This window comes from Crocodylus siamensis, chromosome 5 (genome assembly GCF_052110815.1).
Source record: "Crocodylus siamensis isolate JL-2025a chromosome 5, ASM5211081v1, whole genome shotgun sequence".
Classification (NCBI taxonomy): domain Eukaryota; kingdom Metazoa; phylum Chordata; order Crocodylia; family Crocodylidae; genus Crocodylus; species Crocodylus siamensis.
The window spans coordinates 168,357,767-168,372,260 of NC_143399.1; the positions used below are offsets into that span (position 1 = coordinate 168,357,767).

A 14,494-nucleotide genomic window follows, 5' to 3' on the forward strand; every position below is an offset into this window, starting at 1 on the left:
ATCTCCCTCCTGTTATAACAAAGGGTGTGTGAGGTGAGACAGAAACTCAGGTCATATTTAGTGTGGCCTAACAGAGAGAACAGTGGAGCAAGATTCTAATTACTACTGCTGGCTTCGCCACTGGCCTGCTCAGTGATCCTGCCCATGTCACTTCATCTCTTGGTGCCTCAGTTTATCCATATGCAAAATGGTGATAATGATGTTTACCTACTTGGTAAAGCACTTTGAGATTTTTCTGAACAAAAGGCCATACAAGAGCTTACATACTTTTATATAATTATATCATTATTAATCTAGCCCCATTTTGACCTCAGCTTCAAATCTAATTGATAACTACAGCTGCTTGAATGACCATTCACTCCTAACACAATTATTTTGCTGTTAAAACATACTAAGAGATTCACTGCAAAAGAATTCATTAACACAAAGATAAGGTTGCAAGTTTTCCTTGTGCTTTTCCAAAAAGGAAATGTTAAAGTCAAGAACAATCACATCTCTTAAAAGCAGAAAATGGTGACAGGCACCCTTTTTTAATGGTGATTCCACTAATCAAGTGAGCTTATTTTAGGGCAGTTTTGCTGTCTGCTAGGGCTTCCTGTTTCACAACTTGTGCCGCTCCACCTCCCCTCTCTGCACCCTGCACCCAGGACTTGTTTTAATTTTCAACAGCAGACTGGGACTGGCCTCTGAAATCCAGGACTCTCTCAGCTAAACCAGGACATATGGCTATCCTACCTGTGAATGTATTGGGTCCTCACACAAAGATGTCAATGTTAAGGTTGTGTGTTCCTTTAAAGTGGCATATTCCTTTACTGTGTGTTTCCTATGAGAAGTTTAAGTTTGGAATACCTCAAACTCATTGTTTTCTAGAGAGTGGTGCTTAGTGTGTTGGGCTGAAGTTAGGCAGAAGGCAGGGTAGGATTGCATCTTAGAGACTAACTGGTTCAGAGAGGCATAAGCTTTCATAGGCAAGAGTCTACTTCATCAGATGTTATGATCGCAAAACACCTGCCAAGGTAGGCTGTCCTGTACGAAAGTTTATAAGTGTTTCAGATTTCACATTGTCCCATATGGTCATCCGATCCATTGCACATGTAAACTCCGTCTTAACAGACAGTGCCATTTCTCAGGAAATAGAGTGCATTGATTCTCAAACCTTTTTGCTGAGGTAAATCCTTATTTTTTGATTTTCAGAAGTTTGAGTATCACAGCACTTCATATTCTGGCAAGGCACAAAACAGGAAGGAGAGACCTTAACCCGGACTGAATAGTTTCCGCTTGTTTGTTTATTTGCTTTATATTACTGAATCTATCACCTATATATGCTGTGCACTAATTCTAGTTCATAGGAAACAGCATTTCATAAATTGTGAACATACTTCACAATTTATAACCAGCAAAACCCTATGAGTAATAAAGATGATGCATTTAAGGGCTGGATGTAACTAAGTATCTCTTGGGGAAAGAAAACTTTCAAGATAAAGGGCATGTGGATCATCTCCAGAACCAAGACATGGGACATGCTGATATTATTTCTTCAGAATGCTGCTTTGCTCTGTTTTTCATTATGCTTTTGTATACTATTAATTTTGCCCTTGGCAATTCCTTGTTTTATCTATTCTCACAGAGGTTACAAACAAATACATTTTGATAAACTTTTAAAAACTTCTGGACAGAAATAATTTTTAACAAAAGTCCCTTGGGACCAGGAGCTGAAGTCTGCAAAGTATTTAATTTCCTCCTTTTGTCTCTTCCTGTTCTCCCCTCTATTCCAGGACTTCTGGACTCCTTTTGAGTACATCTTGTTTAACAGTTCTGTGTTACAGAGCTACTCTGTTTAACCACACATGTAGGAAGCATTTGAAGCTGCATTATTCTTTCTCCACAAGGTTTTTATGTTCTATCACATACGTTAAAAAGCACTAAAACATAAACAATAAGAAAAATAATTGAGTTCTTTTACCAGATAGCTTCATTGGCAGACATATGAGAGATTTATTTTGGTGGGGTGGTCCTTCACTAGTATTTGCCAATAGACACATCCAGTCAGCTTGACACCCAGTAGTAGTCCACATCTTGCCTCCATTTATGACATAATCATTGCCTTTTCTTACGGCTCGTGTCTGGATACCTATTTAAAACAATTGTGAAATACGAGATTGTTATGAGTGATCAGATGAACGGAGGGTGACTGTTAAGAGTCCGTCCACAGGTCATATCTGACAGACGAGCTAACATTCACTCAGTATTCAAAATCCTCATGCCCTTCAAGCAATGAACAAAAGGAAGAAATTTATAAATACAGGACCACTTTCCACTCCACTTCCTCCTCCCTGTCCCAACATCCACTGTCATAATGCCATCTCTCTGAAGACAAAAGGAAGAAATTATGAATACAGGACCACTTTCCACTCCACTTCCTCCTCCTCTTCCCACCTCCCCTGCACAAACAAATTTCATAATTGTGTTGCTGGATCATCAAAAACTGCCCACATGCATGTGCTAGTTTTTTTTCTGTAACTGGGCTATCACCAGCTCAGACTGGAAATTAGAGAAAGGCTTCAAACCTTCAGTGAAATGAGGATCTGAAACTACCTCCCAACACAAGCAATGGGGAAAAGGAATTCTAGCTGTTTAAACACAGAGCTTGGTCACTTTCTGAAACTTGTAGGGTTACTATATGTCCCGGTTTTCCTGGACATGTCTTCTTTTTTGCCCCCTCGTCTTCATGTCCAGGCAGGTTTTTAAAACGTGAGCAAATGTCTGGGTTTTTGCTTTGCCTCTGCTGTCCCTGGGCATCAGCAGCTTGGATGCTTGGTGCTGGGAGCAGCAGGCAAGGTGGTTGGCTGTTGGCAGTCACATGCTCTGAACTGTGTGGGCCCTGGAAAATAAGTGTGTGTATGGGGGGGGGGGTGCACTGCACTGGAGCTGTGTGGGCAGGGGGTCGGGAGTGAGGGGCACTGACAGGGCTGGAGGGGCAGGGCTGCAGGTTGGGAGTGAGAGGCACCGACAGCATTGATGGGGAGGGGCAGAGTTGTAGGTCAGCAGTGAGGGGTACCAGCAGCCCTGGGGGAGGGCAGGGCTGCAGGTCATGAGTGAGGTGCACTGGCAGGGCTGGGAGTCAAGGGCAGTGGCAGGGCTGGGGGGGCAGGGCTGTGGGTCGGGAGTGAGGGGCAGAAGCAGGGAACAAGCACATCACTTCCCCCTACCCACAATCATATACCTTCCCTCCCCCTTACAGGTGTTCTCTTTTTTTGATCCTGGAAATATAATAACCCTACGAAAGGGATGTGGTTGCCTGCAATAGCAGGGAACTGGACTAGATAACCCAGAAGTTTCTTTCAGTCCTATGTCCTATAACTATGTAGCCAAATGATTACCACAGTCTGGGGAACAAAAGTGGGATGCAAAGGTGATTAACTGCACTGTAGACCACATGAATATCCTGCAGTACCTTGGCAATTGAAACTGAAACAGAAAACAGTAGTTGCATTATCCTATCCTTTTCTTTGTTATTTTCTCCGCAACTAACTCTGTGTGCTGGTTTTGCACTGAAGTTGACTCTCTTCCTTTTTACTAATAGAACCTGGGAGTTTAGATGACTTGTTTCCTCAGCAAGACCATATTTCTAAGTGACCGTGAAGCAAAGGATTTTCCTGTTTAAGAGTTCCTAAATTTGAAATTTGCATTGGAGTCCAAGAGCCTCAATCTCTTATTTAGTTTCTTGAAATGTTACAATTATATTTGGGAAACTTGTTATTTCCTTTCAATTACTTGTTTACTTTTTCACATACCATCATTATCATTACTACTGTAATCATCATCATCTTTTCCTTGTTTGTGTCACTGACTAATATTTTTCTAAGGAAAAACTGGAATGAGCAGATACAAATGCTAAGGATACTATTCATTTTTCAAGAGTCCTAGTTAACATCAAGCTTCAGGTTAGAAAAGACAAGATATCACAGTTGGAGCATGTTATACAGGCTCTACATCTGAATGGCTGTTCTGCTCTACAGAATCTAGAAAAGAGAAGATGAATAGCAAACAAAAAACAAAAAAAATAGGAAACATCTAAGTGCAGGGGAGGGCAAAATATGGCCCATAGGCCACATCTGGCCCACAGGGCCCCTAAAAAGTTTAGAAAATTAATATTAATCTGCCTCTGGCTGCCTGTCAAAGATGACAGGACCCAGGGGCAGTCAGACCCAGGGGATGCCACCTGCAGGACCAAGTGGGTACAGAAGCAAGGCCTGCATGGCCCTGCCCCCCGCCGGAAGCCCCGTGCCAAGCAGAGGGTTCTGGAACTGTGGGGCTGTTTCTGCCTCCCTGCACTGCAGGGAAATGAAGGAGGGGAAGGGAGAGGCAGGAGAGGACCACAGGCAATTGCCCCAGTCCTCAGGGTTGGGCTACACTGGCTGCTGCAGTCCCAGCACTGCAGCCAGGAACCACATGGTTCCAAAGCAGCTGGTGGGGGTGAGAAGGGGGAGTGGAAAGGAGCAGTGGTAGCCACGGGCAGGGTAGTGGTGAAACTGGCAACAGGTTGGGGAAGGGGCAGCGAGCAGGCACATGGAGCTCAGTGACAGCTGGGCAGGAGTGCAGAGCCCAACGCCAGTGTGCCAGGGCCAGGGCCAGCAGAGGCCCAGAGCAGGGCAGCAGGAGCACAGGGCCAGGCTGGCAGGGGCTCTGAAGCCAGACTGGCTCTCTTCTCTCCTTGCTTGCACAGCCTGGCCTGGCTCCATAGAGCCTTGCAAGCCTCCGCCCCGTGCTCCTGCTGCCCTGCTCTCGACTCTGGTGGTGCTGGCCCCAGTGTGGGTCCTGTGCTCCCACCCAGATGTTGCTGCCCTCCACACACCCACTTGCAGCCACTGCCCCCTACCTGTCAAAGCCATTTGCCTGCCGCTGCCACCATTCCCCTCTAGCCGCCCCACCAGTTGCTCTGGTGCTGTGCATTTCCTAGCTGCAGCACCGAGTCACAGGATGCAACAGCAACTGGCCCGGCCCCTGCGATTCTCAGCTGGCTCCATGTAATGCCAGCCAGGTCTGTCCAGCTCTTCCTGCATCTTGCAGTCTCAGCTGTGCAGCTTGGACGTGGTGCCAGAGCAGTGAGCTGTGGGGTGGGGAATGGGGAAGAGGCAAAAGGGCAGCGGTGGCAGACAGGGGAAGCGGCTGCAACTGGAAGCACGGGGCCATGCCAGTGCCTCGGGAACAGGAGCAGCAGGAGCGTGGAACCTCGGCTGGCAGGAGTGCTGCAGGAGGCATTGACTGCCACAGAGAGGCTGTGGGCAAATCCTCCTCCTCCACACATGCCACAACCCTCCCCAGTCACTCTCCCCCCATATACTCACAGCCCCCCACAAACCCCATAGCCACACCCCTCCACAATATACAAGAGTAAGACTTCACTTTAAGCTACTGTGCAATCAGCTCTATGTACACTACACAAATGCATGGAAATCAGGACAAAAATATTTTTTTGAAACTAATGAATGTTGTAGTAAATGTTTGATTTTTAGAATACAATTTAATTTTTTTCTGGTTCCGAGATGGCAAAACCTTGCTGAAAGGAGTACTTTGGGGGGGGGAGGCAAGATTTCTGGTGGCTAGGGGTGGGACTTCAGGTCCCAAGATTTCAACCAGGGGGAGGCACCTGTCAAGGAGCAGGGCCACCTTTGAGGCCCTTGATGGCTTGCCAAAACTCAGTAAGTGGTCCTTTGCTTGAAATAATTGCCTGCCCCTGAGCTAGTGAATTAGAATAGTTTTATATGGTTCAAGCTGTCTTTTCTGACTGCTGATTAGCACCCCATGTTCCCTTCCTCAGTTGTATGGATTGCTCCTTTTTCCCCCCATAGATAAACAAAATAATAGATATCTTCCTAAAGAGGTGATCTGTTAACTCTAGTAAGCCATGAGATTCATACCAATAAGTTAAATGATAAACAGCATGCATCTAAGAGTATTTGCACGTCCAACTATCTGTAACATTGCACCTCAAAATTAAAGCTGTATTTATTTAATTAAATAAATATCAAAGCTTTCTAAATTAGAAAAGCATTGGTGGTGAATGTCTTTTACTGGCAAACTTCAAGATATTTTTCTTGTTACAGTCAAAACAAAATTATAAATGATAGAAATGATTTTTCTTAAGAATTGAGCTAATTGACTGGAAAGAAATGAATTTAGATGTATAACTTCTATTAATGTTATTGTTTCCTGACTAAATCCTTGCTGATAACATTGATTAAGAATGTTGGCATAGCTTAGTCTTTAGAAAACAAAAATCAGAATGTAGTTCCTTTTAGATCAAGTAAGTATTCAAGAAGCTAAACATTCAAGTTTTGTTGAGAAATATCACTGGATATGATCTCATTAGTCTTATAAGAAAATAATGGATGAAATATCACTGGATATAATCTCATTAGTCTTATAAGAAAATAATGGATGAATTAGTACAAATTTTAACAGAACTGGGTGTGCCAACTTGTTATCTTGAGCTGTGCACGCTTGTTCAGTGTGTCCAAAAACAATACCACTTCCAGGTCCTTAGAACCAATTCATTATGGTCCCTCTCCTTCAGGTTCCTGCAGCAAGGGGTGGTGGAAGTACTAATTCATGGTTAGATATGTAATACGTGTAGTTGTTTTTATATAATGACTATTTCCATTGAATTATTCAAAATACATGCTGGTTTATATACTGGCATTTCATAATTTATATAGTTGAGATTTTTAATAGTTTCCATGTATCAAAACAAGAAAAGGTTTAAGACTGTATGCAATGCACTTTATAAAACAAAAGTCTCATATGCTTAACATGAAATAAACTTCACTACTTCTAAGTAAAAATAGAGAACAACAAAAAGCATTTTACACTACTCAGAGCAGCCACTGAAAGGGGCTTCAGCAGTGTCGTGAGATTATGCTGGAAAAAAGTAATGAAATGCTACACTGCCAATATTTTTCAACATGGACTAGTAAACCAACAATGCACTGATCCAGTTCAGGATACAATAGAGACGAGATGTATTTTGAGGACCTGTAATATCAATAATACTGATAGTGCCTTGCCAGATATGTGGACTTTTGTATATGTAGACAACAGATGTGCTGCATACCTTAAACATGTTTATTTATTAAGCCTGTGCAAAGTGGCTAGTATTTGCTTTGGGTTTGGATTCAGACGATACAGGGGCCAGTGATTTGATTCAGTGATTCGAATCAGTGTCCCAAATTGATTCGGCTGAATCTGGTTCAGAGATTCAGTTGCCGCCAGATCTCCAAATCAGCCCCATCCCTGCCCATTCTCCCAGCCCTGTCAACGGCTGCCCCAACCATGGCTGCCCTGCCCGGCCCCAGCTCCTGGCTCTTTGAAAAAAAAAAAAGCCCGGCACTCATGCGCTGCTGCCAGGTGGGGAGGCAATCCCCGCTGCCCCCTGCTGCCCCATGCTGTGTGGAGGTCTCTGTCATGAGCCCCCATCCCCCACCCGCTCTCCTGGCCCCAGCTCCCAGCTCTTTGGAAAAAAGCCCCCCCCGCAAAAAAGCCCTGACTCACCAGCTCCAGCCAGGCAGGGAAGCCATCCCTGATGCTTCCCACTGCCCTGCACTGTGTGGGGGCTCTGCCATGAGCCCCCAGAAGCCCTGAAACCACTGCAACAGCCAGTGACTTTAAAAAAAAAAAAAAAGCCCCTAAAGAGCCAGGACCTGGGGCCAGACTTTCCCAGCATTGCTGGGAAAGCAGATGGGGGTCAGGAGGCTTGTGACAGAGCCCTCCACATAGCGTGGGGCAATGGGGGACAGCAGGGATTGCCCCCCCCGGCAGCAGCCAGTGAGTAGGGGCTTTTTTTAAAGAGCCGGGAGCTGGGGCCAGGCAGGGCAGCCATGGGGTGGGGGGGCTGGGGGAGCAGGCAGGGGATGGGGCCTAGAAGGGGTCCCCCTCATGGTCCCCTGCACTCTCCTCCAGTCCCCCCTCCCCCACCCCCTACTTACCAGCATAGAGTCTGGGCCCAGCTCCCTGCAACAGCACGCGAGAACTGCCTGAATCTCCAAAGCTCTCCGAATCTTTTCAGAATCTATTTGGAGAGTTTCAAATTGATTTGGAACTTTAAATTGGTCTCCTGATTCTATTTGGCTTTGGAGTTTCAGCCACTGAATCGGGACGAATCTCCTCCAAATCAAATCAGCATCCATATACCGTAAGGAGACACCATAGTGAAATCCTAGAGGGGGTGGAAGAAAAGATCAGCATAGTGATTATATAAGCACCTACTCTGGATACCTTTAAGAAACACTTCGATGCCTATATTGCTAGAATCATATGACCCCAGCTGACTTCCTGCCCTACTGTATACTTTTCTTAAAAACAATGGGCCAAATTCATCAGTGCTAAGAGTGGTACTTCCCTGCCTTAGCTCATCTCTTGTTAGCTGCATTTTCTTTTATTCGCCCTGATTTCTTAGGGTCATATCTTTTACTGGACCACCTATGTAGTCTAACGCTTACCCCGACTAAATAGTTGGTTCAATAAAAGATATCACTGCCCTACGAAATCCTTTCCTCTCATATAATTGCTGGACCAATATGGCTACAACATTCTTACACTACTAAGTAAATCACTCTTGTTTCACACACCCGTTAAATGACGAAACAGTACAAGTTACACCGGAGGCGGGCAATTATTTTGGGTGGAGGGCCACTTACTGAGTTTTGGCAAGTCATCAAGGGCCACGTGACAGGCAGCCAGGGGCAGATAAATACTAATTTTCTAAATTTTGGGGGGACCTGCAGGCCAGACAGAACAGCCTGGCGGGCTGCATCCAGCCTGCAGCCACATTTTGCCCACCCCTGAGTGGCACCATTTTATTACTAGCAGCTATTTCTGACTAGTTCATCTAAATATTATTTGTACTACTATTTTCATCTCCGCTGAATTTGGCTCAGACTTCCATGTGAGTGATAGCTGATTGTACTGAGTATTAATATGCTACCCTGGGTCTAATATACAGGCAATGACTAGAAATTCTACAAGAGCTAATTAATGCATTTTGATCCCTTCAAGTTGAAACACCGCATCACATCTTTGAGTATTATTTTGTTTTGTCCTTTCTGACCTTGTCCACATGTTGGTTTTCCATGTATTTCTCACCAATGCCATCGCTAGGTGTTAGTAATAATGGAATTGTTAGTGTACCCAGAGTCGAACACTTTAACCAATGGGCCAGTAAGACTGGCGTACTTTAGAATGAGCATACTTACTTGCAACATCTGACCCTGCGCCAGTTTCACTGACTCCCAAACAAGCCACAACATCGCCAGCTATACTTGGTACAAGGAACTCTTGTTTCAGCTCTTCAGAACCAAATCTGCAATGAAAGAATGGGAACATAGGATATTAAAAGCTTATGGAGAAATGCCTTTAAATGTTCTATCCTGCTTTTGTAAAATCCACTGCCCCTACTTAATTCCCCAATAATTTCTACGTGGGAGGAATGCCCAGAGTAAAATCCACTCTCCAGCATAGGGCTGGGGCAGAGAACTTTTAAGATCATACTCATAGATTCAGAGACATTCTGACTGGAAGGGACCCCGGAGAATCAGAGAGTCCAGGCCCCTGCCCCAGGGGCAGGAAGTCAGCAGGGATCATAGGATCCCAGCAAGATAAGCATTCAAATGTGTCTTGAAGGTGTTCAAAGTGGGTGCTGGAACCACCTCCGGCGGCAGTCTATTCCAAACCCTAGGGGCTTGGACAGTAAAGAAGTTCTTCCTTATATCCCAGCCTCTGAAAGGAAATAGCACTCATAACACAGTGGGAGACAGATATTTAAAGACATACTTCTAACAATGCAGTCCTTTAATATCTGCTGTGTTGGTGGCTACCAGTTCTGTGCGACTTCTCCTCAGCCTTCTGTGCCAGTTAAAAATAGATCACCAATCCTCACATAATCTTCAGTAGCTTTGTACAGACTCTATGCCAGGGTTAAGAGATGTGAAGAAAGTCTTGTGCTGGACTCCTGCACAATGAACTGTTTTCACCCTCCATGAACATCAATCCCATAGATATTCTAGAATATCTAGGGTACATCTTGTTTTCAGATTGTGAAAGGTAATAGCTCCCTCCCACCTATGCTTTTCTCCCAATCTCACAATAAAGAGAAGAAACAAGCCAAACTATTAACAGTATTTTCAGAGCAAAGCAATTCATATTTTTAAGCTTTAAAAATAGATGAATACTTGACTACTGTTGATTTTTTCGCAATACACAGAATCCACAAAACAAATTCAACAACTCTGCTATATCATAAGATTTAAAAGAAAATTCTGCTAACTTGCAAACAGTAAGAGTACATTTTAAAGTAATTCATTTTATGAAGTGGTGGACATGTTTCCCAGCATTAAAGCATGCGTTTACACACACGCACACATACACACTAAATCCTGAAAACATTTAGTTACTTAGACAAAATTCCCATTGTGTTGACTGTGTTAAAGCACATACTGTTCAAATGATCCCACATGAACAACTGATCTATCTTAATCAGTATTTACAAACCGACTAACATCTGACCCAGCTGCATACTTATTTGAGATGTTGCTGTACTGCTTGTACAGTACTCTACCTGGACTAGATAGCCCAGTCGGAAAGCAGGGTATCTTATCTCAAGTGGAAAACAGTGTTAACTATATTGCTTTGAGTACCTGAGTTAATTTAGATACCTTTACCTAGCACTAGAAGGATATCTAAACTTGCCTAAAAATCTAAGCAGTGGTAAACTTGACACCCTCTCTGGTAAACTTGCTCCATGTTTAATTACCTAACTGCCAGGACATTAAATCTTATTTCAAGACTGTATTTGTTTAACATTCTGTTTCATTCTTTAGATTTTATTAAGCCATGGTCTGGAAGACTGAAAAGTCCCCTCAATCTCTAAAATATCTTATAGTCACCTCTCAACCTTATCTACAATAACTTGAATAGACTGTCCAAGTGTTCTTCATGTCATGCTTTCCATGATTTTGCCCAGAATTGGTATCAGACTAAATATAGCCTAGTTACCTGAGCCAGCCCATTGACAGTCCTTTAAATAGTAGTACGCTAATTTTAAGGGAGCAATGACATTTTACATTAGCTGAGAATCTGAACGATCCTCCCCATCTGCAAATGGAGTAGAAAAAGCAGGACAACATAATTGGTATAAACTGACTGGTCTGACCGCTCAAGAAGGTTCTTTGCTGAGATACAGGACCTCCACCTAACCCATGAGGTGCACAGTCCCACCAGGGGGAATACCCTGCTGGACCTGGTCCTGGCCACAGGCGATGACCTGGTGAGGAGACTCCAGGTTCTTGACCACATGGGCGACAGTGATCACAGCCTACTGGAATTCACCATCCACCGCAGGATGTCAAGGGCTTGTAGCAAGGCAGTAGCCCTTGACTTCAAGAGGGCCAGCGTCAATGAGTTGAGGAGATTGGTAGGAGGGGCACTGAGGTCCTGGAGGGTAGGGGAACTGGGTGTCCAAGATGAGTGGTTGGTCCTTAAGGAGACGATCTCCGAGCACAAGAAGCAACAGTCCCAATGAGAATCAAAGGGGGCAAGAGTGCTCAAAAGCCCCCCCAGCTAGCCAAAGGCATTCAGGAACATCTGAAAGCCAAAAAGGAGGTGTACACCCAGTGGAAGGGAGGGGCTATCACCAAAGAGGAGTATACCTCCATCGCTCGGGTCTGTAGGGGGCTGTTAGGAAAGCTAAGGCAGATACGGAACTAGGGCTTGCCTCAAGGATCAAGGACAACAAAAAGTCCTTTTTTAAATACATAGGGAGTATGAAGAAGGCACCAGGTAACGTGGGGCCCCTGCAGGATATGCTTGGCAATTTGGTGTTTGCACCAGAGGAAAAGGCAGACCTTTTTAACAAATTCTTTGCCTCCATTTTTTTGTGTGCAGGGACCGGGACATCTTCCCCACTGGGATTCAGGATGGACTCAGGAGAGACTCCGACAGGCCTAGGGTCAGGAAAGACCAAGTTAGGGAGCTTCTGGAGGAGCTGGACTTGTTCAAGTCAGCAGGGGGCTGAGGGAATTGGCAGGGGTCATTGCAGGCCCCCTGGCATGGCTTTACAAGCACTTGTGGTGCTCTGGCCAGGTGCCAGAAGATTGGAAGGTCAATGTGGTCCCCATTTTCAAAAAAGGGAGGAGGGAGGACCCAGGTAACTATAAGTCCATCAGTCTTACTTCGATCCTGGGGAAGCTCTTTGAGAAAATTATCCAGGAGCATATCTGTGAAGGACCAACACGGGGGATGATGTTCAGGGGCAACCAGCATGGGTTCATTAGGGGCAGGTCCTGTCAGACCAACCTGACTGCCTTCTACAATCAGGTCACAAAATCACTGGACACAGGTGCTGTGGTGGATGTAGTCTTTCTGGACTTCAGGAAGGCCTTTGACATTGTCTCCTACCCCATTCTCATTAAAAAGCTAGGCGACTGTGGCATTGATGCCTACACAGTCAGATGGATCGCAAATTGGCTGAGAGGCCACACCCAGAGAGTGGTGGTGGATGGGTCATATTTGACCTGGAGGGATGTGGGCAGTGGAGTCCCCCAGGGCTTGGTCCTCGGGCCCATACTGTTCAATTTCTTTATTAGCGATTTGGACGAGGGGGTGAAAAGCACCTTGTTCAAATTCACGGATGACGTGGGGAGAAGTAGGCAATCTCCTATTTTCACTGACCTCCACTTTGGCCACTCCAATTTGGCCACATCCTTTCTGTATAGGGTGCCCCAAAACTGGGCACAGTACTTCAGATGGAGCCTCACCAGTGGTGAACACAGGGGGAATAATCACTCCCCTCAATCTCCCGGCAACAGTCCTACTAACGCAGCCTCGTATGCCATTAGCTTTCTTCACAACAGGGGCACATCTACTCAGCATATTCAGTAACCCCCAAGGTCCTTTTCTGTAGAGCTAGTGCTTAGCCTGTCAGTCCCCACCCTGTACCAGTGTATAGGATAGTTCCATCTTACATGCAGGACTTTGCACGTGTCCTTATTGAGCCTCATGAGATTTTTTTTTTCTTTGGTCCAATCCTCCAATTTGCCTAGGTCTCTGAATCTTAGCCCTATCCTCCAGCATATCTACTACTCCCCCCAGCTTGGTGTCATCTGCCAATTTGCTTAGGATGCATTCCATCCCATCTTTCAGGTGAAGATAGTGAACAAAACCAACTCCAGGACCAACTCCTGGGGCACTGCAGTTGATACTAGCTGCCATCTACACATCAAACCATTGATTACTACTCTGAATCTGATGACCCAGCCTGCTTTCTATCCACCTTATAGTCCATTCATCCAACCAACCCAAACTTCCTTAGACTGCCTGCAAGAATGTTGTAGGAGACTGTATCAAAAGTCTTACTGAAGTCAAGGTGAATCATGTCCACTGATCTTCCCGCATCCACAGTGCCAGTCATCTTCTCATATGACCTAGATACACTCTTATATTCCTCCCTAGTTGTTTGTCCAAGTCTCCACTTCTTGTAAGCTTCCTTTTTCCGTTTTAGCTCACTGAACACTTCCCTGCTGAGCCAAGCTTGTCTTCTGCCACAGTTGCTAGTCTTCCTGTTCACTGGGATTTGTTCCACTACCCCCAGTAATATTGTAGCAAGAAATCCCTTTTGTCTGACCCTGCCCCCAATGTGAAGCTCCTCCATATGGCAAAAGCACCTCTTTGCCCACTTTTGGGGATGCTTTCTATTTTCTACCTTTTCTTCCTTCCTCTTTTTCTTTTATTATATCATTATTATCATTATATAAGGTGTATTTGTAGTGAAAATAGAGCTTGTAGATGCTTTTACAAATATACTTTAAGTTTAAAAGTAAGTTGTACCATGTAACAATGTTAGCAAGGGCAGGAATCTCTATATGGAGTGGGTCCTTGAATGAATCATGGTTGATTGTGTAACAGTAGCTAGTCTGGATAAGCACGTTAATAAGTGGCAATTAACATCTACAAACTCAGAGACCAAGGAGAGAAAAGAATCAATAAAGAGCCAGGAATTCCTGGCAACTTCACTGTTAAAAGTGCAGAAGCCCTGGTTTGAACTAATCAATGCTGGAAACAGACCCTTGGGGCTGAAATACCCCCTGATCAACCACTTCCAGAGCTCTAGTCATCCGGGCATTGAATCAATCAAAATTAATCAACGGACTCCTGAGACTGCATGTACATGTGGACAGGACCCCTAGGGCTGACAGCTGCCATCCAGCAGCCACCAAGAGGGACGTCCCTTGAGGTCAACGACCCCAAGAATTGGGGAGTCACCAAAGTCTGCCAGAGAGGGATAAAAGGCAGTGAAGAATGAACCCCAATGGTGCCCTCTTTGACCTGACCAGCACCCTGCCTGTCCAGCCAGAAGGACCAGCTGGCGACCCCCTTCTGCAGCAACATCACACTGAAATAAGCCTTGACTGGCCATCAATGGTGGACTCCAGCGTTTGGGATT

At 45.0% G+C, this 14,494-nt stretch overlaps 1 protein-coding gene across 1 annotated transcript in view; it reads right to left on the reverse strand.

Moving 5' to 3' along the window:
• LOC149864883 (putative acyl-CoA dehydrogenase 6) overlaps positions 1-14,494 on the reverse strand; it is a 179,058-nt gene that overhangs the window by 40,525 nt on the left and 124,039 nt on the right. The window contains exons 4-5 of the mRNA XM_090047017.1: positions 9,252-9,358; positions 1,964-2,131 (exon numbers count right to left, since the gene is read on the reverse strand). Coding sequence (XP_089903143.1) covers positions 1,964-2,131; positions 9,252-9,358 — 275 coding nt within the window. The remainder of the gene's footprint in view (positions 1-1,963; positions 2,132-9,251; positions 9,359-14,494) is intronic.